Source organism: Oncorhynchus nerka, linkage group LG27, assembly GCF_034236695.1.
Source record: "Oncorhynchus nerka isolate Pitt River linkage group LG27, Oner_Uvic_2.0, whole genome shotgun sequence".
NCBI classification, from domain to species: Eukaryota; Metazoa; Chordata; class Actinopteri; order Salmoniformes; family Salmonidae; genus Oncorhynchus; species Oncorhynchus nerka.
This window is the reverse complement of record NC_088422.1, coordinates 23,069,004-23,094,918: the sequence shown is the minus strand read 5'-3', so window position 1 is coordinate 23,094,918 and position 25,915 is coordinate 23,069,004. Positions and strand designations below refer to the sequence as shown.

Genomic DNA, 25,915 nt, shown 5'->3' with positions numbered 1-25,915 from the left:
AATCTGGTTTCAGATCCAAAGATTGTAGGTTCAATCCCACATATTCTGATGATTATAGAGGGTTAACAATCTGGTTGCAGATCCAAAGATTGTAGGTTCAATCCCACATATTCTGATGATTATAGAGGGTTAACAATCTGGTTGCAGATCCAAAGATTGTAGGTTCAATCCCACATATTCTGATGATTATAGAGGGTTAACAATCTGGTTGCAGATCCAAAGATTGTAGGTTCAATCCCACATATTCTGATGATTATAGAGGGTTAACAATCTGGTTGCAGATCCAAAGATTGTAGGTTCAATCCCACATATTCTTCAACCGTGTTCCTTTGAAATTGAGGCTCAAATACATTCTTCTAAAAGAGAGGATTTCTTTAAATGAAATGCAGAATTAAGACTAACTGTAAAAAATCAAACAATATAATTCCCACTTTGAGACACTTGACATCGACCCCCCTTTGATTTTTAATGATTTGAAAAGCAAAAGTGATCCTAGATCAGCACAGTCTTGGATACCTTGTAAATATATGCTGCATATAAAGAGGATGGGTGAAGGGATGTTGAATAACTCAGGTTAATTATGTCTAAGAAGGCTAAAAAGGAAGCATGGAATTCCTGAATGCCCATACAGCCATGTGCTATATACTGAAAAAAGAAGATGTAAGTGTCATTCCCTGGTGGCAAAAAGGGTAAAAGATCAATCTTAGGAACCAACCATCTCAGGTTCAAACCCCATATGTGCAGATTGTCAACATAGAAATTGTGAGAAAGATGTTTTTATGTTTGAATGCTGTTCAAAAGTCCTATGGATGAAATGAAAGTGCTGTGTGTCTATACCACCTTGTAGGGGGGCCTACAATGCACTCCTCAAATGCAAACGGCCATTTCATCTGGTGAGAAACATGATGGGAATGTTATCCAATCTGCATTAAGGAAATACAAATTTGCACGTTGAGAATGTTGTGGTAATATTAAGTCAAACTTAAAAATACACCTTTCTAAATGTTCTTGAAATGTTCTGAGGACCTCCAAAACAAGGTAGACATGTGTATTACATGAAAATCAATGGAATATTATGCTAAACCTAAAACAAATATGCCATGACCGTCATAAAAATATATATATTTGGAAATTGTGGAACATTATGCAACATTTCGGGAATTTTCTGTGCAACCTTCATGAATATTACAAGAATATTGTTTATGAACATTGTGGGAATGTTCTGTGCAACCTTCGTGAATATCACAAGAATATTCTTGCAACATTAAGGGAATTTCCTGTGCAACCTAACAAACATTGTATGACTGTCATCACAACTGAGCATATTTTATGTTTTGGAAACCTATCTCTTGTAATGTATCCACACTGTTCTCATAACCTAATTTAATGTTCTGGGAACCTTTAAAGAACTTAGAAAGGCGGTTCTGTCAACATTCTTGCAACATCAAAGGAATGTTTTTTGCAACCTAATACAAACATTATCTGAACTGGACAGTTTTAGTGTTTTGGGAACCTATCGCTTCTCATATCCCCATGTTTCCACAACCTATAGAAACATTCTGGGAACCATTAAAGAACAGATGAAATGTTTTCAGGTGAATGTTTTTTACACCCTAAAAGAAACATTGTAGAACCATTCGCACAACTGGACAGTTTTTATGTTTTGGGAACATGTCTTTTGTGATGTCCCCACAATGTTCTCACCAGACTATTCCCACAACCTAATGAAACATTCTAGGAACCTTTAAAGAACAGACCAAATGTGTTCTGGGAATGTTCTTGCAACATTAGGTGACTGTTTTATCATCATCAGCACGACTGGACAGTTTTTGTGTTATGTGAACATTTTCCGGTACCTACCGAATGTTCTGGGAACATTCACAGAACCAATTTTGGTTTACTGGGAAAACACTACTGGCACATTGAGTTATTACATTACGTGGAAACTTAATGAGAACCTTTGAGGAATGTTCTGTGGTGGTTCTTACAGATGTTGTGCACAACATTTTAGTGAATGATAGAACGTTCCAAGAATAAAAAATGAATTTTGTCATCAAAACATTCTTTGAATGTTTTTGGGATGTTATCATCCTAATGTTAGATAAAACCCTAACTAGAACTTGATGGGAATCTTAGCTAATGTTCTGGGAATGTTCCCGGTTTGCTGGACTATGTCGGCTGCAGAGGGACAATAGAGGGCCATGAGAAAATGAACTGTCTCACTATTTAATAGAAGATGAAGAACAAGCTATGAAGGAAAATACTGTTGTTTTGGTGTAGGTACAGCTGACTAGCGCAACATTTTGATTTTGATATTGTAAACAATTATATCCTGATATTTAACTGTATCCATTTTCACCCTGATCACTTCAATCAGTCAGTCAGTCAGTCAGTCTGTATCAGGGCTGAGGAGTGTGTTTGGTTTAAAACACACACCCCTCAATCAATATGACACACAAAGCAACAGAGAGACGGAAACAACTGTCTTGTGGCTGAAACTGTCTTCATGAAATGTTAATGTGATAAACCAGCCTCAACATAATCAAGTAAAGGCCGGATGAATCCTCTCATTGCCAGAGAGGCGGAGGAACATTGAGGGCTGGTGGTTCATACTCAGTCATTAATGGGTATATAAACATATAAAGCCTATCCTGTATTTAATTATTCATCTGAGAGAGATGCCAGTGACACAGGAAAGAGGAGAAACATCTTAGAAAAGGATTCTGCCATAGCCAAGCCCATAATGAAGACTGTGTTGTGGGGGTATGATAACCCCTTTGAGACTTAAATATAACAGAGGAGTAATCTACTGAGATATAAAGGACATGCCATTCTTACAAAGGCATCATAGTGGTGTTATCGTCATAGAGACTTATTTTAACGAACAAAGACTCTTTCTTACGCACTGTGGATGACTTGAATTCATATCGTTTTCCAACAGTGGTTCTTTCAGCAGTGTCACTGCGGTGGATTTACCATCACTGACATGGATACGAAAGAGACGGCTGCTAAATGAAGATATGGGAGCGGTGTAGGGCCTGTGAGGGCATTAGCATGTGCAACAGGGGAGGAAGACTGTCAAGCAGAGAGCCAGAGACCTGACGCAGAGCAGGTCTGACACCTCCAGCCGAGAGAGATGGTCGGGTGATTTCCCTACTGCACGGGGAACAGCAAAAGTTTGAAAGGATTCAATGCACAGCGGAAGCCCACTGCTCAGCTCGCTGATGAGTACATGCTTTTTGGAAGACACCCTCACCACCATGAGTCTTTATAAGGAAAAGGAACGAGGTATTCCTGGTAGGAACCATGTGTTTACAAACGGGATTCAGGAACGAACACTCCGAGGCCTGTCAGTTTGATTAATAGGAACGGCGTCGCTCATGCTGGAAAACACGGAGAGAGAGATTGAAACCTCTCGGCTTGCCAGAAGAATAATTCAGGGATAGCATTATAGGGCAGTGCTGGCAGTGGGCCAGCAATCAGTAATTACCCTGTTCTCAACATGACTCTTTATGGATGTCTACATGGTAGAAGGCTACTAATATGTATCTTAATCGAAACACTGACTAAACGAACGAGCACCGAACCTGCTGTGTGAAACAGCGTAGATTAGAATGTCATGATGACACGGTAGGCTACAAATCCAAGGGATTCCCAATTATATTCCTTCATGCAAACTCGTTAGTCCCAAGTCATCAGAAATCTTACAGGATTTTCTTGCTCTAGCTTTATACAGCCAACGCCACACTACTGTGCTTGGCATTACCCTGCATCAGCCTAAGTCAAGCAAGACCAAGGTGGCAGCACATACAAACCTCCTCAGTATGATCCATTTCATAGAGGACGTACTATAGTAAAGTAGTAGCAGCGTAGGTAGTGGTGCCAGTAGCTAAGGAAGAGGTAGACTCTTTTGTCTATCAGATTTTCTTGGCTCTAAGTTCTCCAGCGACTCCATTCAACTGGGTGTTCTGGAGATGCATCTGAGTGAGCATCAATCACATTGTAAACCCCACAGAGCTCAAATCAATCCACTTACACACCCACATCTGTGACCAGCATCTCTCTTCCTCCCTCCCCCTCCCTCTGTGTGGGAATATGCAGTTCCCTATCTGTGTGCGTGTTTGTCTGTATGGTAGGAAGAAACAGGGGATGCACAGTGAAAAGGAGAAACACCAACACAGACACAAAAAGGTTCCTAATCATCACATAAAAATGTGAATATTTTATGGAAAAGGAACAAAGGAGAGACAAAAGAACACACAACAAAATGACACAAAACATTCCAAAATATATGTATAGTTTAATTTAAAGAGATTTACAATTACAAAAAAAGTAGGACAACAACACATGCAAGCATGATTTCAATCTCAACGTTTGCTTGCAAAGTATGGTGCAGTAGCAACTGCAAATAAGTCAATTGTTTTGCCCCACAGTTTTCAAAGTTAGCTAACTAGCAATTTTATTCTTTGCAGTTAGTAAAAACAAAGGAGCAACTAGGTTTAAGTGCCTTGCACATCAACAGATTTTTCACCGAGTCAGCTCGGGGATTCAAACCAGAGACTTTTCAGATATTGGCCCCACGCTCTTAACCGCTAGGCTACCTGCCTTTTACGTAAAATTGTGCTCCTACACTGTTTTGCTAGCTACTGTAATGCTGTTTGGTAAAATACAAGTCCTCAATTTGACAAGGTGTCTCCACTTGTGGTTATGATTCAACGATTGTGATGTAATCGACTTTCCAAGCATGTTGGGCTTGGAAATGTACCAGAGTGTGCATTTACATGTACCAGAGTGTGCATTTACATGTACCAGAGTGTGCATTTACATGTACCAGAGTGTGCATTTACATGTACCAGAGTGTGCATTTACATGTACCAGAGTGTGCATTTGCTTACTGTGGCCGATATTCCATGCACATGACATTATACTTGTGCTTGTGCACTGAACTGGTAAATTAGCTATTGCAAAGCAAAGATGTGTTTGTTCAGTGCATGTGGGCTAATCGAGGCTGAAGAGATCCAGTGACTATTTCATTTCACTATGTATGAGGACAATATGATGTGATTACCATCATCATACACTTACCATAGAGCGTGTGGCATGCCCTGTGAAATGTCACTCTGTGCCAGGGAAAGTGTTGTGATCATATGTATCGTTGTGTGTGTAGCGGGACTGTCTACTAAACATTGAGGATGAGCTCTAAAATAAATATAATAAACGTGCAGTTTCTCTCCACAAGAGACCCTGACATGAAGAGACCCTGACCTGGAGACCCTGACATGAAGAGACCCTGACCTGAAGAGACCCTGATCTGAAGAGACCCTGACCTGAAGAGACCCTGACCTGGAGACCCTGACATGAAGAGACCCTGACCTGGAGACCCTGACATGAAGAGACCCTGACCTGAAGAGACCCTGATCTGAAGAGACCCTGATCTGAAGAGACCCTGACATGAAGAGACCCTGACCTGGAGACCCTGATCTGAAGAGACCCTGACCTGAAGAGACCCTGATCTGAAGAGACCCTGATCTGAAGAGACCCTGACCTGAAGAGACCCTGACCTGAAGAGTCCCTGATCTGAAGAGACCCTGACCTGAAGAGACCCTGACCTGAAGAGACCCTGACCTGAAGAGACCCTGACCTGAAGATACCCTGACCTGAAGAGACCCTGACATGAAGAGACCCTGACCTGGAGACCCTGATCTGAAGAGACCCTGACCTGAAGAGACCCTGATCTGAAGAGACCCTGATCTGAAGAGACCCTGATCTGAAGAGACCCTGACCTGAAGAGACCCTGACCTGAAGAGACCCTGATCTGAAGAGACCCTGACCTGAAGAGACCCTGACCTGAAGAGACCCTGACCTGAAGAGACCCTGACCTGAAGAGACCCTGATCTAAAGAGATCCTGACCTGAAGAGATCCTGACCTGAAGAGACCCTGATCTGAAGAGACCCTGATCTGAAGAGACCCTGACCTGAAGAGACCCTGATCTAAAGAGACCCTGACCTGAAGAGATCCTGACCTGAAGAGACCCTGATCTGAAGAGACCCTGTCCTGAAGAGACCCTGATCTAAAGAGACCCTGACCTGAAGAGATCCTGACCTGAAGAGACCCTGATCTGAAGAGACCCTGATCTAAAGAGACCCTGACCTGAAGAGATCCTGACTTGAAGAGACCCTGATCTGAAGAGACCCTGTCCTGAAGAGACCCTGATCTGAAGAGACCCTGACCTGAAGAGACCCTGATCTGAAGAGACCCTGTCCTGAAGAGACCCTGACCTGAAGAGACCCTGACCTGAAGAGACCCTGACCTGAAGAGACCCTGATCTGAAGAGACCCTGATCTGAAGAGACCCTGACCTGAAGAGACCCTGATCTAAAGAGATCCTGACCTGAAGAGACCCTGATCTGAAGAGATCCTGATCTAAAGAGACCCTGACATGAAGAGACCCTGACCTGGAGACCCTGATCTGAAGAGACCCTGACCTGAAGAGACCCTGACCTGAAGAGACCCTGACCTGAAGAGATCCAGACCTGAAGAGACCCTGACCTGAAGAGACCCTGACATGAAGAGACCCTGACCTGAAGAGACCCTGATCTGAAGAGACCCTGACCTGAAGAGATCCTGACCTGAAGAGATCCTGACCTGAAGAGACCCTGACCTGAAGAGACCCTGACATGAAGAGACCCTGACCTGGAGACCCTGATCTGAAGAGACCCTGACCTGAAGAGACCCTGACCTGGAGAGACCCTGATCTAAAGAGATCCTGACCTGAAGAGATCCTGTCCTGAAGAGACCCTGTCCTGAAGAGATCCTGTCCTGAAGAGACCCTGACCTGAAGAGACCCTGATCTGAAGAGATCCTGACCTGAAGAGACCCTGACCTGAAGAGACCCTGACCTGGAGAGACCCTGATCTAAAGAGATCCTGACCTGAAGAGATCCTGTCCTGAAGAGACCCTGTCCTGAAGAGACCCTGATCTGAAGAGACCCTGACCTGAAGAGACCCTGATCTGAAGAGATCCTGACCTGAAGAGACCCTGTCCTGAAGAGACCCTGTCCTGAAGAGACCCTGATCTGAAGAGACCCTGACCTGAAGAGACCCTGATCTGAAGAGATCCTGACCTGAAGAGATCCTGACCTGAAGAGACCCTGATCTGAAGAGACCCTGATCTGAAGAGACCCTGATCTGAAGAGACCCTGATCTGAAGAGACCCTGACCTGAAGAGACCCTGTCACCACCTGAGGGGAAGTTCATTCATGTGACTGACAGCCACTGCTGTGTCTTGCACTTAACACAGCTAGTGGGGTATGTTTTGAATGGATTTTGAATGGTTTTGAATGGATGTGACACTTGCAGAGAGAAAAAATAGAAAGGAAAAGAGAGGAAAACAACCTAAAGCCAAACCAGTTGGTCCTGGACTATGTCAGAGTGTCTTTGAATTCCCAGCCCCTTCACAGCCCTGATCACCTAGATACTTGTTGAGATCTGAAAGGTTTGGACATGTGTGTGACAAAAATATGACAAAAAAAAGCATATTAGGGGGCAGGGTGGAGCTATTACCGTGTCTCATCCTCTCAGATCTCCATGAGTGTCAAGGGGGTAGGAGTTAGGGGTTAAAGCGGTTGTTTTGGACAGTGTAGGGGGTAAGGGGGTTGTTTCTGGACAGTGTAGGGGGTAAAATGGTTGTTTTGGACAGTGTAGGAGTTAAAGGGGTTGTTTTGGACAGTGTAGGGGTTAACGGGGTTGTTTCTGGACAGTGTAGGGGTTAAAGGGGTTGTTTTGGACAGTGTAGGGGTTAAAGGGGTTGTTTTGGAAAGTGTAGGGGTTAAAGGGGTTGTTTCTGGACAGTGTAGGGGTTAACAGGGTTGTTTTGGACAGTGTAGGGGTTAAAGGGGTTGTTTCTGGACAGTGTAGGGGTTAAAGGGGTTGTTTTGGAAAGTGTAGGGGTTAAAGGGGTTGTTTCTGGACAGTGTAGGGGTTAAAGGGGTTGTTTTGGACAGTGTATGGGGTAAAGGGGTTGTTTCTGGACAGTGTAGGCGTTAACGGGGTTGTTTTGGACAGTGTAGGGGTTAAAGGGGTTGTTTCTGGACAGTGTAGGGGTTAAAGGGGTTGTTTTGGACAGTGTAGGGGTTAAAGAGGTTGTTTCTGGACAGTGTAGGGGTTAAAGGGGTTGTTTCTGGACAGTGTAGGGGTTAAAGGGGTTGTTTTGGACAGTGTAGGGGTTAACAGGGTTGTTTTGGACAGTGTAGGGGTTAACGGGGTTGTTTCTGGACAGTGTAGGGGTTAAAGGGGTTGTTTCTGGACAGTGTAGGGGTTAAAGGGGTTGTTTTGGACAGTGTAAGGCAGGGGTCCCCAAACTTTTTCCTGTGAGGGCCACATAACTTTTCCCTTCTCTGATGGGGGGCCGGTGTCAGTTTGTAACAGAAAAAGTGTGACGATCGTAGGGGAGCTTAAAATTTTTATTGTTTTCCAGAAAGCCACACATAACCAAATAACCCTTTCCAGGTTCTTTACAGAAAAAAAGTCAGGAAACAAATAATAACACTATTAATGAAATAAATAATAACTAAATAACCCTCTCTGAGTTCTTCACAGAAAAAACAGGAAATAAATAATAACTAAATAACTCTCTCTGGGTTCTTCATAGAAAAAAAAGCCATGGAACATTAACTTTCTGTCGTGCCATGCACAATCTTAACAGATAAAAGTTCAGCTCAGTTGTCAGAGCAGAATCTCTCTGACACATATGAGCAGTCTCTTAAAGTTCTTGTGTTCCTTCCTTATAATCCTTTTGTAGGTTCCAGTAGGCTTGTAGACACCGCTGTTTGCAGCTCTCTCTCATCAACTTCCCTGTGAAAACCACAAAAGAAGCAGGTTGAGAAACTGAACTAAGTGATACAGCACCTACACAGCACAATACATTTCACTACCAGTATGGTTGTAAAGATGGATTTTATCCCAGTAGATTTTATTATGATTATATTTGTTTATGCTCAGAATGACTCATTCAAGTCAGAAAAGTGAGCTTACCTATGTATGTTCATCAGTGTGAACTGTGGGCCTGCATCTGGCTGGTGAGAAGTTGAATATCAGGTTCCATTCTAGTTACAGCCAGTCTCAAGCACTGATTCAAATGTTCATCTGTCAATCTTGATCTCATCGGGGTTTTCAGCAGTTTCATGCGAGAAAAGGTTTTCTCGCAGATATACGTGCTGCCAAAAACTGTGGACATTTTCATTGCGTGTTTTTTGATGTTTGGATATGTGTCGTTTGGGAGGGCGGCATAGAAGTCAATGAGACTGTTGGGCTTGAATGCGTCTTTCAGAACATCACAGTTCTGTAACTCAGCCAACTCAAACTGATATGAAGGCTGGGCTTCATCAATGTAGGCAACAAAGGGGTTCTGAAAAAGACGGATTTCTTTTGCATGAACATGTAGTTCACTGAATCCACACCGAACTCCGCCTTCAGCATTTCCAGTGCTTCCACGCACTTTTCAGCTGGGAACGGGACCGCTGGGTTCTCTGTCGACAGGTTTTGGGTAGCAGGAAGATGGACGAAGTTGCGCTTTTTCACTTGTTCCAAAAGCAGCGCTAATTTCACCTCAAATGCTTTTATGTGTGAAAACATATCGCAAATGAGTTTCCCCTCGCCTTGTAGCTGCAAGTTAAGGCTGTTAAGTATTTCTGTCACGTCTGTTAAAAATGCGAGGTGCCATTTCCATTCTGGGTCGATCAGCTCTGGGACCGTTTTGTCTTTTAAATGAAGAAATGCGTTAATTTCGGGTAGCAGCTCGTAAAAACGCCTCAAAACTCTGCCCCGGCTCAGCCATCGGACCTCTGTGTAGTACAGCACATCTCCGTGCGTAGACTCCAGTTCAGACAGGAATTCTTGGAACTGCCTGTGTTTAAGTCCCTTTGCTCTTATGAAGTTTATGCACGACACCACAACCTTCATTACAGAATCCCACTTCAACACTTTGCAGCACAAACTCCCGGTTCATGCGTCCTATTAGACCGCGAGTTTCGCCCACCATGCTAGGAGCCCCGTCAGTCGTGATGCTAGCTAGCTTTGACCAGTCCAGGTCCAACTTCTCCATGGTTTGGCACACTTTGTCAAAAATATCCTCTCCCGTTGTAGTCCCTTTGAGACTTTGGAGGGCTGCCAGCTCCTCGCATATCTCAAAGTTTGCGCTAACTCCACGAATAAAAATGAGCAGTTGCGCTGTGTCTTGCACGTCCGTGCTCTCATCCAGTGCTAATGAAAAAAAGTCAAATTCTTTCGTCTTCTGCTGCAGCTGGGCATATACATTACTCCCGATTTCTTCAACGCGTCTGGTGATTGTACTCGCCGACAGACTTACGGCATTAAATGCATCTTTCTTCTCGGGACACACCTCCTCCGTGACAGCATCCATACATTTCTTAACAAACTCTCCGTCAGTGAAAGGCTTACCGCTTCTTGCTATCAGTTTAGCAACCCGAAAGCTGGCCCGAACGGATGCCTGGTTCAGCTGAGCTTGGCGTACAAATGTATTCTGCTGAGATAGTAGTCCACTTTTTAGCTTTGAGAGTTTGTCTGCTCGTATTTGGCCTTGCAAGCTATCGTACTTGTCTTTGTGACGGGATTCATAGTGTCGGCGAAGATTGTATTCTTTGAATACCGCCACCGTCTCTTGACAGATGAGACAAACAGCCTTTTCTTTGCATTGAACAAAAAAAAATTTGTTTGTCCACTGCAGGTTAAATACCCTGCATTCTGAATCAATTTTTCTCTTACCTAACCTTTTCGCCATTATTCCGTTCTCTCTTTGACAGGGCCGGGCCTAGGATTTTTTTTCTGGAGGCCAAATAGGAAAAAAATTCGATAGCGTCTCTGGTATTGTTCAGGGGGCCGGGCCAAATGTGCTGACGGGCCGTATCCGGCCCGCGGGCCGTAGTTTGGTGACCACTGGTGTAAGGGTTAAAGGGGTTGTTTTGGACAGTGTAGGGGTTAAAGGGGTTGTTTTGGACAGTGTGGGGGTTAAATGGGTTGTTTTGGACAGTGTATGGGTGAAAGGGGTTGTTTCTGGACAGTGTATGGGGTAAAGGGGTTGTTTCTGGACAGTGTAGGGGTTATAGGGGGTTGTTTCTGGACAGTGTAGGGGTTAAAGGGGTTGTTTCTGGACAATGTAGGGGTTAAAGAGGTTGTTTCTGGACAGTGTAGGGGTTAAATGGGTTGTTTTGGACAGTGTAGGGGTTAATGGGGTTGTTTTGGACAGTGTAGGGGTTAAAGGGGTTGTTTTGGACAGTGTAGGGGTAAAGGGGTTGTTTTGGACAGTGTAGGGGGTAAAGTGGTTGTTTCTGGACAATGTAGGGGTTAAAGGGGTTGTTTCTGGACATTGTAGGGGGTAGGGGTAGGAGCTAAAGGGGTTGTTTTGGACAGTGTACGGGGTAAAGGGGCTGTTTCTGGACAGTGTAGGGGGTAGGGTGTAGGGAGTAAATGGGTTGTTTCTGGACAGTGTAGGGGGTAGGGTGTAGGGGATAAAAGGGTTGTTTCTGGACAGTGTAGGGGGTCTTTTTTTCCACCTTTATTTAACCAGGGGATCTAGTTGAGAACATGTTCTCATTTACAACTGCGACCTGGCCAAGATAAAGCCAAGCAGTGCGACAGAATAACAACACAGAGTTACACATGGAGTAAACAAGCGTACACTCAATAACACAACAGAAAAAAAGTCTATATACAGTGCGTGCAAATGGTATGAGAGGTAAGGCAATAAATAGGCTATAGTTGCAAAGTTATTACAATTTAGCAGATTAACACTGGAGTGATAGATGAGCAGATGATGAGCAGATGGTGTGTAAGTAATGATACTGGTGTGCAAAAGAGCAGCAAAGTAAATAAAAACAATATGGGGATGAGGTAGATAGATTGGGTGGGCTATTTACAGATGAACTGTGTACAGCTGCAGTGATCGGTTAGCTGCTCAGATAGCTGATATTTAAAGTTAGTGAGGGAAATGTAAGTCTCTAACTTCAGCGATTTTTGCAATTAGTTCCAGTCACTGGCAGTGGAGAAATGGAAGGAAAGGCGGCCAAATGGTGTGTTGGCTTTGGGGATGATCAGTGAAATATACCTGCTGGAGCCGTACTATGGGTGGGTGTTGTTATCGTGACCAGTGAGCTGAGATAAGGCAGAGCTTTACCTAGCATAGATTTATAGATGACCTGGAGCCAGTGGGTCTGGCGACAAATATGTAGTGATGGCCAGCCGACTAGGGTATACAGGTCGTAGTGGTGGGTGGTTTAAGGGGCTTTGTTAACAAAACGGAGAGTTTACAGTCTAGCCAGACACCTAGGTATTTGTAGTTGTCCACGTATTCTAGGTCAGAACCGTCCAGAGTAGTGATGCTAGTTGGGCGGATGCGGGCAGCGAACGGTTGAAAAGCATGCATTTGGTTTTGTTAGTGTTTAAGAGCAGTTGGAGGCCACGGAAGGAGTGTTGTATAGCTCGTTTGGAGGTTATTTAACACAGTGTCCAAATAAGGGCCAGATGTATATAGAATGGTGTCATCTGCCTAGAGGTGGATCAGGGAATCATCCGCAGCAAGAGCGACATTGTTGATATATACAGAGAAAAGAGTCGGTACAAGAATTGAACCCTGTGGTAACCCCATAGAGACTGCCAGAGGTCCGGACAAAAGGCCCACCGATTTGACACACTGAACTCTGTCTGCGAAGTAGTTGGTGAACAAGGCGAGGCAGTCATTTGAGAAACCAAGGCTATTGAGTGTGCCGATAAGAATACGGTGATTGACAGAGTCGAAAGCCTTGGCCAGGTCGATGAAGATGGCTGCACAGTACTGTCTTTTATCGATGGAGGTTATGATATCGTTTAGTACCTTGAGCGTGGCCGAGGTGCACCCATGACCAGCTCGGAAACCGGATTGCACAGCGGAGAAGTTACGGTGAGATTCGAAATGGTCAGTGATCTGTTTATTAACTTGGCTCTCAAAGACTTTAGAAAGGCAGGGCAGGATGGATACAGGTCTATAACAGTTTGGGTCTTGAGTGTCACCGCCTTTGAAGAAGGGGATGACCGCGGCAGCTTTCCAATCTTTAGGGATCTCGGACGATACGAAGGAGAGGTTGAACAGACTGGTAATAGGGGTTGCAACAATGGTGGCGGATAATTTTAGAAAGAGAGGGTCCAGATTGTCTAGCCCAGCTGATTTGTACGGGTCCAGATTTTTCAGCTCTTTCAGAACATCTACTATCTGGATTTGGGTGAAGGAGAAGCTGGGGAGGCTCGGGCAAGTAGCTGCGGGGGTTGCGGAGCTGTTGGCCGGGGTTGGCGTAGCCAGGAGGAAAGCATGACCAGCAGTAGAGAAATGCTTATTGAAATGTTCAATTATCATGGATTTATCGGTGGTGACCGTGTTACCTAGCCTCAGTGCAGTGGGCAGCTGGGAGGAGGTGCTCTTATTCTCCATGGACTTTACAGTGTCCCAAAACTTTTTGGAGATACAGAATGAAAATGTCTCTTTGAAAAATCTAGCCTTTGCTTTCCTGACAGACTGTGTGTATTGGTTCATGACTTCCCTGAACAGTTGCATATCGCGGGGACTATTTGATGCTATTGCAGTCCGCCACAGGATGTTTTTGTGCTGATCAAGGGCAGTCAGGTCTGGAGTGAACCAAGGGCTATATCTGTTCTTAGTTCTACATTTGTTGAAAGGGGCATGCTTATTTAAGATGGTGAGGGAATTACTTTTAAAGAACGACCAGGCATCCCCGACTGACGGGATGAGGTCAATATCCTTCCAGGATACCCGGGCCAGGTCGATTAGAAAGGCCTGCTCACAGAAGTGTTTCAGGGAGTGTTTGTGATGAGGGGTGGTCGTTCGACCGCTGACCCATAGCGGATGCAGGCAATGAGGCAGTGATCGCTGAGATCCTGATTGAAAACAGCAGAGGTGTATTCGGAGGGCAAGTTGGTCAGGATAATATCTATGAGGGTGCCCATGTTTACAGTTTTAGGGTTGTACCTGGTGGTTTCTTGATAATTTGTGTGATATTGAGGTCATCTAGCTTAGATTGTAGGACTGCTGGGGTGTTAAGCATATCCCAGTTTAGGTCACCTAACAGAACGAACACTGAAGATAGATTGGGGGCAATCAATTCACATATGGTGTCCAGGGCACAGCTGGGAGCTGAGGGGGGTCTATAACAGACGGCAAACAGACCTGGAAAGTATGACAGAACTTTGCAAGCTATCTCTGCAGTAGATTGCAACCCCCCCCCCCTTTGGCAGTTCTATCTTGACAGGAAATGTTGTAGGTGGGTATAGAAATAGAAAAGTGTAGGGGGTAGGGGCATGGACAGTGTAGGGGTAGGGGTTAAAGGGGTTGTTTCTGGACAGTGTAGGGGTAGGGTATAGGGTGTAGGGGTAGGGGTTGTTTCTGGACAGTGTAGAGGGTAGGGGTAGGGGTTGTACCTGGACAGTGTAGGGGGTAGGATGTAGGGGTAGGGGTTGTTTCTGGACAGTGTAGGGGTTGTTTCTGGACAGTGTAGGTGGTTGTTTCTGGACAGTGTAGGGGTAGGGGTTGTTTCTGGACAGTGTAGGGGTTGTTTCTGGACAGTGTAGGGGGTAGGATGTAGGGGTAGGGGTTGTTTCTGGACAGTGTAGGGGTTGTTTCTGGACAGTGTAGGGGGTTGTTTCTGGACAGTGTAGGGGGTAGGATGTAGGGGTAGGGGGGTTGTTTCTGGACAGTGTAGGGGTTGTTTCTGGACAGTGTAGGGGTTGTTTCTGGACAGTGTAGGGGGTTGTTTCTGGACAGTGTAGGGGTAGGATGTAGGGGTAGGGGGTTGTTTCTGGACAGTGTAGGGGTTGTTTCTGGATAGTGTAGGGGGTAGGATGTAGGGGTAGGGGGGTTGTTTCTGGACAGTGTAGGGGTTGTTTCTGGACAGTGTAGGGGGTAGGGGTTGTTTCTGGACAGTGTAGGGGTAGGGGTTGTTTCTGGACAGTGTAGGGGTAGGGGGGTTGTTTCTGGACAGTGTAGGGGGTTGTTTCTGGACAGTGTAGGGGTAGGATGTAGGGGTAGGGGTTGTTTCTGGACAGTGTAGGGGGTAGGGGTTGTTTATGGACAGTGTAGGGGGTTGTTTCTGGACAGTGTAGGGGTAGCGGGTTGTTTCTGGACAGTGTAGGGGGTAGGGAGTTGTTTCTGGACAGTTTAGGGGTAGGGTGTGGTTTCTGGGCAGCTTAGGGGTAGGGGGTTGTTTCTGGACAGTGTAGGGGGTACGGGGTTGTTTCTGGACAGTGTAGGGGGTAAGGGGTTGTTTCTGGACAGTGTAGGGGGTAAGGGAGTTGTTTCTAGACAGTGTAGGGGTAGGGGTTGTTTCTGGACAGTGTAGGGTGTAGGGGATTGTTTCTGGACAGTGTAGGGGTAGGGGTTGTTTCTGGACAGTGTAGGGAGTATGGGGTTGTTTCTGGACAGTTTAGGGGTAGGGGTTGTTTCTGGACAGTGTAGGGGGTAGGGGTTGTTTCTGGACAGTGTAGGGGGTTGTTTCTGCACAGTGTAGGGGTAGGGGTTGTTTCTGGACAGTTTAGGGGGTAGGGGGTTGTTTCTGGACAGTGTAAGGGGTAGGGTATAAGGGGTAGGAGCTAAATGGGTTTTCCTTCTGCTTACATCTAATACTTCTAAATCTCAGTTTTTTTTCTCCTTAATAATCCCCATCACACTGGGGGGGGGGGGGTATGTTTCCATGGTGACTCGTGAGCAAGTGTGAACACTCACCAACTCCTTCTTCTTCATGCATTCCATGAGGATGATGAAGAGGTGTTGGGCTTGGGTCCGGCTGTACGTGAATGTCTTCTGTATGGTCACCAGCAACTGGTCCCTCAGAGTCTCATTTATGATCCTGATGAGAAGGAGGGATAGGGAGAAGGATAAGTGTAAAAGAGACCTGGAGCCAAAACTTAAATTCAGGTTTTAAAATTGAAGTATTAACGTTTAGCATAAGTATTAGGACTGTATTTGGGAAACTAAAAATGCATCTTACTATACAGATATTTGGAACGGTTTCTGCATCCCCGTCAATACAGTAGCAAACCTGTGTATCTGATATGTGACACGTACCCTCCCTCCTCTGAGTACTTGTGTCCAAATGCCAGGATGTCTGAGGCACGCCCGCTCCCGTCACACACCACCACGGGGACAGGCGGAGTGTCCCTCAGGTACTCCAACACGATGGAGATCACATTAGGACCCCCCTCCACTATCAGAGCCACCACCGGCACTCCCTGACCAATACCTACAGAGAGAGGGGAGAGGAAGGGCGGAGGACGGGGGGTAGGTAGAGAGAGAGCGAGAGAGAGCGAGAGAGAGCAAGAGAGAGAGAGCGAGAGAGAGAGAGAGAGAGAGAGAGAGAGAGAGAGAGACAGAAAGAGAGAGAGAGAAAGGGGAGGAAGGGGAGAAGAGAGAGGTGTGACTGACAACATTTCAACGGGGTCCATGTTGCGTGCTGTTCCCCGATTCAACAAGTGCCCCTACATCTCACCTCTCAATTAAAATAGAACTGCTACCAACAGACAAATCTGGGACACACGTGTTAAAAATAGTCGGCAGTCGGCAGCACACTGGTGTGTCTTGATTCTGAGAGAGTTTCCTATTTCGCTGTGTTTTTCTGAGAAGTTAACGAAAGCACAGATCCACACTGAGCCGCATAGAAGCCCTGGAGCGAGCACCCTCCTGCTGCACAGAGGGACAGCCTCATGCTGGCTAATCAGAAGCTATTAATAGTCATTAGAGGTAATTAACAGGTGGGTTCTGGTGCTCACACACAGGCCTGCCTGGGATAATGGACCTGGAAAGAGAAAGGATGCAGCCCTACAGTACCAAACCCCCACAAGGACGCCCAGTTCCTTTGTCACTGCTTCTCTCTTTCTGTCTCTGTCTCCCACTCTCTTTCTCTCGCTCCAACCCACTCTCTGTCACTGTCTCTCCCTCTCTCCCACTCCCTCTTACTCTCTCTCTCTTTCTCTGTCACTCTTTCCTTCTCTCTCTCCCTCTGTCTCTCTCTATCTCTCACTCTCTCTCTCTCTCTCTCTCTCTCTCCCCCTTTCTCTCTCACTTGCTCTCTGTCACTCTCTCTCTCTCTCTCCCTCTCTCTCTTTCTCCCTCTCTCTCACTCTCTCTATCTCTCATTTGGCTGCCACCCATCAGTGTTTTGACTCAAATTTAAAAGCTGTGTCCTGCCAGATCCTCCCTCCCATCCTAGCCTTCATAATTTCACTGGGGATAGGTGGGCCAAAGACTCAGGGCCCGCTCACACACGTGCCATCATTGTGTCTCGCTTGCTACAGGCACAGTTACATAAAGAATGACCTATTTTAGGGCCTTGTCTACTTCAAAGCCCAGAACACCAGCACACTGTCAGACAGAGGAGAATAAGAACAGAGAAGTGATAGTCTTCTCTTTTCATATCGGTTTTACTTGACTTCTTCTGTTAGTCTTCACCTCTGCATGTGTCACAATAATGGCTGCTTTGCTTTGGCGGTCATCTCCAGAACCTGAAGGTATTACGCTCCAATTGAAAGACGCCAGCGTGCAGATGAGGAAGGGAAAGCACAGCTGTGTCGTTGCTAATTGGCTAGACAGAGAGAAAGAGAGCGCATGGTAGTGGTGAGTGCGGGTCAGCTGTTTGTTCACCCGCACCCGTCTGCAATTGCTAATAACCCATCCGCAACCACCCCAATATACTTGATAAAGTGAAACTCTGAGGCCAGCACACGACCCTAACCCGCTAATATAGAAGATGTGCTACAGTCAAGAGATTTAGGAATGCTTCTGCTTGTAATTTCCAACCTTTTGGTAGGCTATTTGTAAGTCAACTTGTCTATAATTAGATACACGCAGCTTCTCTTCTGTTGTTCTTGTGGCCCAAGAAGACTAAATAAACCCTTCCTCACCAGAATAATGTCATAAAACAATATAATTATTTATTTATTTAGGGAAAACCCAATTAGACCAGGATCTCATTCCCAAGGGCGCCCTGATCACAGCAATACAACAACCAATAGTTTCATGCCCTGATCTGTTTCACCTGTCCTTTTGATTGTCTCCACCCCTTCCAGGTGTCGCTTATTTTCCCCAGTGTATTTATCCCTGTGTTTCCTGTCTCTCTGTGCCAGTTCGTCTTGCATGTTCAAGTCAACCAGCGTGTTTTTCCCCATGCTCCTGCTTTTCTATTCTCTTTTACTAGTCCTCCCGGTTTTGACCTTTGCCTGTTTTTCTGGACTCCATTCCCGCCTGCCTGACCATTCTGCCTGCCCTGACCTCGAGCCTGCCTGACCATTCTGCCTGCCCTGACGTCGAGCCTGCCTGACCATTCTGCCTGCCCTGACCTCAAGCCTGCCTGACCATTCTGCCTGCCCTGACCTCGAGCCTGCCTGACCATTCTGCCTGCCCTGACCTCGAGCCTGCCTGACCATTCTGCCTGCCCTGACCTCGAGCCTGCCTGCCATTCTGTACCTCTGGAACTCTGAACTGGTTTTGAACTTTTGCCTGTCCACGACCATTCTCTTGGCTACCCCTTTTGGATTGTTAATAAACATCTTGGACTCTAACCATCTGCCTGCTGTGTCTGCATCTGGGTCTCACCTTGTGTCCTTCTAATATAATGTAAAATAAAACAGCAATCAATAGAAAACAACATTTAACAAAAACAGTTACATTCCTCTGCTACTAGGTCCTCAATCAAAACTCTGAACTGCCCGAGCGGCACCAGAACATCTAATTGTAATGAGTTCTATAAATTGTCCCAGCAGTGAGGCGCATTAAAACTAAAAGCAGATTTACCTAATTCGGTAGAGACCCAAGGAACCTCAAGAGTTAACCAACTCTGTGAATGGGTTTGGTAAATCATGTTTTTATACTTCAACAACGAAGTGAAGTTAGAAGCTTGTATAGTAGAGCTTTGTAAACAAAAAGGGAATAATGAAGTGATCTCCGGGAATTCAATGAGGACCAGCCAACCTTTTGAGACAGGATGCAGTGATGAGTATTAAAACTGCCACATGTGATAAAGCGAAGGGCACTATGGTAGACAGCATCCAAAGGTTCAAGAGCAGTGGCTGCTGCATTCTGGTAAATTGTTTCACCATAGTCAAGTACTGGCAGAAAAGTTGACTGTACAATCTGCTTCCTGCTGTTTAGGGAGAAGCAAGATCTATTTAAAAAAAATAATAAGCCCATTTTAAATCTTAATATAGCTTTTAACTAGCTCATCAGTATGTTTTTATTTATGCTAAATCTTTGTCAATCTCAAAGCCCACATATTTCTCGGCGGGAACCCGATCGATGGGACAACCATTGAATTAATACATATGTAGTCCACCTGATTTTTTTTTTTTTTTGCGAGAATTTCAGAACAACATATTTCGTTTTTCCCACATTAAGTGCAAGTTATAAAATTGAATGCTTCAATCTAGTTGACATCGGGAAAGTTTTCTGTCATCTCTACTTCTTTTGTGGAGAAAAGATGTTAGGGACCGGGGAGAAAATGCAATAACTCTAAAGATAACAGGAAAGATTTTCTGTGCAAAATGTCCAAATGACATCAGTTGTAAGGAAATAGAAAGCAGTGAGAAAATGACCCAAAATGTTTCGAATAAAATTTTAGTTCGGCTTGGATGCATCATTTATATGGTTGAAATAATATCAGCTTTTATGATACTGATAAATATAGCCCCTCTACATATGGTATCTAACTGCGCATTCGCATTCCCTCAAGATGCTGAAAGAAATAACTCATATTTCTCCACTTCTGTCAAAAATGTACAGTAGCCTACAATTTGTTGTATCATTTACCAGCAAGAAATGCAAAATTCTGCAGGAGTAAATATTGAAGGTGCAATATGCAGAAATTGCTATGCCATTTCTTAGTTGCTAACATTCTAATAGTTTGCATAATTTCTGTTTATGTAGAGAATCATTGTACCATCTGAACCGCTGTGAAATATATTTTCAATAACCCAAAATATTGTGATTTCAGCTGTTTGATGCTGGTGTACAACACCAAAAGTCAAAGATGCAAAAGCGAAACGTATGAACGGGAAGCACAGAAATAGCCACATAGAACAGATCTACCACATCTTAGACTTGCTTTCAATGAGAATGATAGATCTATAACTCCCATTTCTATGTGAATTTTGTCAGTAGCTCTAAAAGTAAAATATTGCAACTTTAAGGCTATGTGAGAGGGTATAGGCCTATTTGAAGTTCCCGTCTTCAAATCATCACACATAACATAGTCGGCACAGCCATCATCCTCTTTTACCACTTCACCAAATGACTTTTCTGGCCCTCCCTTCTCTTTATTTTCAACTCTCCATTTCACAGCTTTTCTCTTTTTGAATGAAACCCCGACATTGTCCTTTCTGCCACAGTGGATCGACGATAACCGTATCTGCCTGATCCCAGCATTTGGTGATTGGTGTGTAGGCTATTTGGCACACATAGATTTAGGCCCTGAATCTTAGGCTTACGCACCAATGCCAAGTAACCTAAAATAATGAAAGATAAACCTATGTAGCCTATAGATATAAATTGCACAAGAATTATACATTTATGGATCTTTTTAAGGTATTGTTTTCTCTTTATTCAACACACCCACCCGCCATCCACACAATATTTTGTGAACCTAACCCAACTGCGGATATAGCTGCGGGGACTGAGGGATATGAGTCAACCCGCCCATCACTAGAGCGTGGTACCTGCATATGCCACATTACACAACACAATCAAAGAGCAGGAGTAGACTGCACTCACAGTACGTGTGGTCCTAAAGCCAGTTCATATGTCTGAGGTATAGAGCAAGATTTGTGTAACTGGCAATGCTGACAGTTCTGCAAGTTGTTTTAGATAAAAGCGGTCTGCTAAATGACCATATTATATTGTTATTATATGAATATCTATGGTCTCTCAGGTAGAGTGGGGACCTCAGATTGAGCATTCATTCTTCACGTCACATTGGAAACCGATAAAAAGTTAGCTTTGTGCTCTTTGCTGTGTAGGGTTGAAAATATTTGAAAATAGCCTTACAAAATGGACCAAATGCAAAATAATTTCAAAAAAGAACAAATCTGCCATAGCTGTATGGGGAGATGGAATCCATTTTTTGGACGAGATTACTCTCGAGTCTATGGAGTGGAACGTTGTGCTTTGCATGACGAGTCATTGTCAGCACACACTGTATTTCACTACCCCCTCTGATCAAGTTTCCACAACAGCTCACAGACATGTTGATGAAATAACACCAGGGCATTTAGAACCGGACATTGAATAGATTCCATTACAAATGCCAGTACCCCATCAATAATGGATAATAAATCACATGTTCACTACCATCCGGTTTATATAAGAGAAACCCTTTGGGGTTTTCCGTATCAGATTAGTGGAGGCTTTACTAGTGATAGGTCAGAGTAGCTCGTAACTGGAGCAGATCGATCCCTTCCTCTCTTTGAACACTCTCCACACACCCACCTCTATGTATCTACTGTCTTCCCTCTCTCTCTCTGACGTCTATGGCCCCTGCTCACAGCTCTTGAGAGAGAGAGAGTGAAAGAGAAAGAGAGAGAGACAGCCCGGAAGAGGGGAGGAGGAGAGGAAAAGTGCGAGCCTCACCAGCCCCAATATCTATCTTTAGTCCGGGAGAGAGGGGGGGGGGGGTTGTGAGGGGGACACATGTAACATGATTAAACGGACCTCATTATGGAGCCGTTGACTCACCCAGAGAAACATTAGCAAGGCTGGAGGAGGTTTCTCTATGTGGGTCGTTTTCACACATCTAGGCCTTCCCTCGGCATCCACACTGCACTCGCTAGCACCTATTTCCCCAGAGTGGACTGGCAAATTGGAGCTGTGAAAGTATTAAGACATGAAAGGTAGAGAAGAGAAGGTCAGAGGCAGATGTAAAGGGCCGATTCTACAACGCCACCGCTCCATTTCGATTAGTTATGTCTCTGTCACACTTTGACTTTCCTTGTTCTTCTGTTCTCTTCTGAATATAATCCATTCGTTTCTATTTTTGCGTTGGGTAGGCGCTGCAGTTGAGATAAGATAATTAGTTGGGTTGGGGGACACTTTCAGAGGAATAGGGATAAGATGGGTGAGAGTGTCAAAAGGCTACAGAATTAATTTGAACCCAAGCCAACACAGGTATGGCTGTTAGTGGAGGTGGTGGCACTAACCGCTAGAACACCAGATTGTGGGACATTGTCTACTGGGAAATGACACCCATTATAAATATTGGGGAAGCAACTCTGAAAATATAGTTTACAAGCTACCAATTACTTCACTAAAGCTACCCTTAAGAAAAATATAGTTTACTGTACTTAACTAAAAACTACTTTGTGAAAGATTATCATATGTAAATCTGAAATGTCATAGACTACAAATTGCAAAATGTATTTAGTCTATTAAACACAAAAACTATGTTTGAAGTAATAATTAGGCAGGTCTGATGCCAATTATTGCCTACTTCACCCATGTTTTATTTGAGCAAAAAAGTTATAATAGTTAGCCACACAACTACTGTACATATTTAAAAAGTAATTAAGTACTAAAAATACTTCCCATATTAGAATTTATTTAAACTACCACCAAGATAAAGCAAAATGCAGTTAAATTACTAGTTGACCTACATGTAGTTCACTACTCCCCAATACATGGTACACAGCAGCTTCCCTACTGATTTATCTGGCTGTCTCAGAGTTGACAGTATCTCTCTCTCTCTCTCTCTCTCTCTCTCTCTCTCTCTCTCTCTCTCAAGTTCACTCACCTCTCACTAACCCTGTGCTATCAAACTCAATTACCTGCCAGGCCAGTACGCATGATTTTGTTCCAGCACTAGCATACCACATGGAACGAATCAAAGAAGTTGTCTATTAAAGATCATTATTGGTTGATTAGTTATATGGGTTGTGTTAGTGCTGGGTTGAATATCCAGTCCCTCCAGTAACTGAGTTTGAGTCCACTGTTCTAACCACTCCAATCATCACTTCCTCTACTGTCCCTCCCTTTTAATAATTAATCAGTCCTGTGCAGTGTTTCCTCTGGAAAAAATGTGTAGCAGTGGGGGGGGGAAGGTCGTGGAGGGGGCTGAATGGGGGGTCTCTCCTAGACTTCTTATGTAGAAGGACTGTGCAAGGTCCATAGCCATGGTCCATATTATCAGATAAACATTAGCACCTGTAGCCCAACTGATGCAGCAAAGTGCAAATAAATAGGCTGAAGCATGGAGTTGCTTATCTACATTTACCCTATTGGGCTAATCATTAGCCAGAGACCAAACAGATCCCAAATGTGATCTTTTGACTAGTTACAACCAGGAATACAACTTCCCCGAATTGAATCCTTTGTTTGTACTCCCCTAGGGAATTGAACTGATTCCAGAGGCTGACCCAAAACATCGCCGGCGGGGAAGAGGTACTCGGAGTGGACTTCTAGTCCGACTCAGGAGACCTGCACACCGCCCACCGCTTCCGAGTATATTACTCGCTAATGTTCCGTCTCTGGATAAAAGCTGAGGGCGAGTTACCCCGACCTAGAATACCTCACAATCAAATGCCGACTGTATTACCTCCCAAGATCATTTTCTTCGGTTATAGTCACAGCCGTGTATATTCCCCCAAGCCGATACCATGACGGCCCTCAAAGAACTTCACTGGACTATATGCAAACTGGGGATTTTAACAAGGCAAATGAGGAAAACATTATTAAAGTTCTATCCAAATACTGACTGCAGTAGTCGCGCTGCTAAAACACTCGACCACTGCTACTCCAACTTCCGGGATGGCCCTCCTCGGCCCACCCTCCCTCATGACTCCATTTTGCTCCTCCCTTCCTATAGGCAGAAAGGCAAACAGGAAGTACCCGTGCTAAGGACTATTCAATACTGGTCTAACCAATGGGAATCCACGCTTCAAGATTGTTTTGATCAGGGTAGCCTCCGAGAATAACATTGACGAAAATACGGATACGGTGACTGAGTTTATCAGGAAGTGTATAGGAAACGTTATACCCACTATAACTATTAAAACCTACCCTAACCAGAAACCGTGGATAGATAGCAGCATTCGCGCAAAACTGAAAGCACGAAACACCGCATTTAACCATGTCAAGGTGACTGGGAATATGGCAGTGTAGTTATTCTCTCTGTAAGGCAATCAAACAGGCAAAATGTCAGTATAGAGACAAAGTGGAGTCACAATTCAATGGCTCAGACACAAGACGTATGTGGCAGGGTCTACAGACAATCACGGACTACAAAAGGAAAACCAACCACGTCGCGGACACCAACGTCTTGCTTCCAGAGAAGCTAAACACCTTATTGGCCTGCTTTGAGGACAACACAGTGCCACGAATGCAACACGGTACCAAGAACTGTGGGCTCTCCTTCTCGACGTGAGTAAAACATTTAAACGTGTTAACCCACGCAAGGCTACCGGCACAGACGACATCCCTAGCCACGGCCTCAGAGCATGCGCAGACCAGCTGGCTGGTTTGTTTACCAACATATTCAATCTCTCCCTATTCAAGTCTGCTGTCCCCACATGCTTCAAGATGACCACCATTGTTCCTGTACCCAAGAAAGCAAAGGTAACTGAACTAGTTTTGCGCGAATGCTGCTATCTATCCATGGTTTCTGGTTAGGCTAGGTTTTAATAGACGCTGTGGGTACAACACCACTGATGAACTTGCTAATAAACTCGCTCACCGAATCAGCGTATTCATCAATGTTATTGTCCAACGCTTAATCGAACATATCCCAGTCCACGTGATCGTAGCAATCTTGAAGGTTGGAATTCGATTGGTCGGACCACGTTGAACAGACCCGAGCACGGGCGCTTCCTGTTTTAGTTTCTGATTATAGGCTGGGAGCAACATAATGGAGTCATGGTCAGATTTTCCGAAAGAAGGGCAGGTGAGGGCTTTATATGCTTCGCGGAAGTTAGAATAACAATGATGCAGGGTTTTGCCAGCCCGGGTCGTGCATTCGATATGCTGATAAAATTTTGCTTTCAGATTAGCCTTGTTAAAATCCCCAGCAACAATAAATTCAGCCTCAGAATATGTAGTTTCCAGTTTACATAGAGTCAAATGAAGTTCTTTCAGGGCCGTTGATGTGTCTGCTTGGGGGGGGGTATACACGACTGTGATTATGATCAAAGAGAATTCTCTTGGTAGATAATGCGGTCGGCATTTGATTCTAAGGAATTCTAGGTCAGGTGAACAAAAGGACTTGAGTTCCTGTATGCTGTTCTGATCACAACACGTCTCGTTAATCATAAGGCATACACCCCCGCCCTTCTTCTTACCAGAAATATGTTTGTTTCTGTCTGCGCGATGCGTGAAGAAGCCAGGTGGCTGTACCGAGTCTGATGACGTATCCCGAGTGAGCCATGTTTCCGTGAAACAAAGAACGTTACAATCTCTGATGTCTCTCTGGAAGGCAACCCTTGCTCGGATTTCGTCTACCTTGTTGTCAAGAGACTGGACATTGGCGAGTAGTATGCTCGGGAGCGTTGCTCGATGTGCCCGTCTACGGAGCCTGACCAGAAGACCGCTCCGTTTCCCCCTTCTGCGGCCGTGGTTTTGGGTCGCCGGCTGGGATCCGATCCATTGTCTTGGGTGGTGGACCAAACAGGAGATCCGCTTCGGGAAAGTCGTATTCCTGGTCGTAATGTTGGTGAGTTCCTCCCGACTGTATGTAATGAAACCTAATATTTCCTGGGGTAACAATGTAAGAAATAACACATAAAAAAAAAAAAATACTGCATAGTTTCCTATGAACTTGAAGCGAGGCGGCCATCTATGTCGGCGCCGGAAGTGTAAATGTAATAAGCCAGGGAGATACTGTATACTTTAG

General features: G+C 44.8%; 1 protein-coding gene and 1 long non-coding RNA gene across 2 annotated transcripts in view; both read right to left on the bottom strand.

The window, feature by feature from the left end:
- LOC115111379 (transient receptor potential cation channel subfamily M member 3-like) overlaps window positions 1–25,915 on the bottom strand; it is a 106,709-nt gene that overhangs the window by 54,576 nt on the left and 26,218 nt on the right. Inside the window, exons 7-8 of the mRNA XM_065011136.1 lie at window positions 16,123–16,297; window positions 15,781–15,904 (exon numbers count right to left, since the gene is read on the bottom strand). Of these exons, the coding sequence (XP_064867208.1) occupies window positions 15,781–15,904; window positions 16,123–16,297 (299 nt within the window). The remainder of the gene's footprint in view (window positions 1–15,780; window positions 15,905–16,122; window positions 16,298–25,915) is intronic.
- LOC135565193 (uncharacterized) lies at window positions 8,447–12,639 on the bottom strand. Its single transcript, XR_010461379.1, has 2 exons — window positions 9,033–12,639; window positions 8,447–8,852 (listed from the first exon to the last, which is right to left on the bottom strand). It is a non-coding gene; the product is annotated as an uncharacterized LOC135565193 (long non-coding RNA).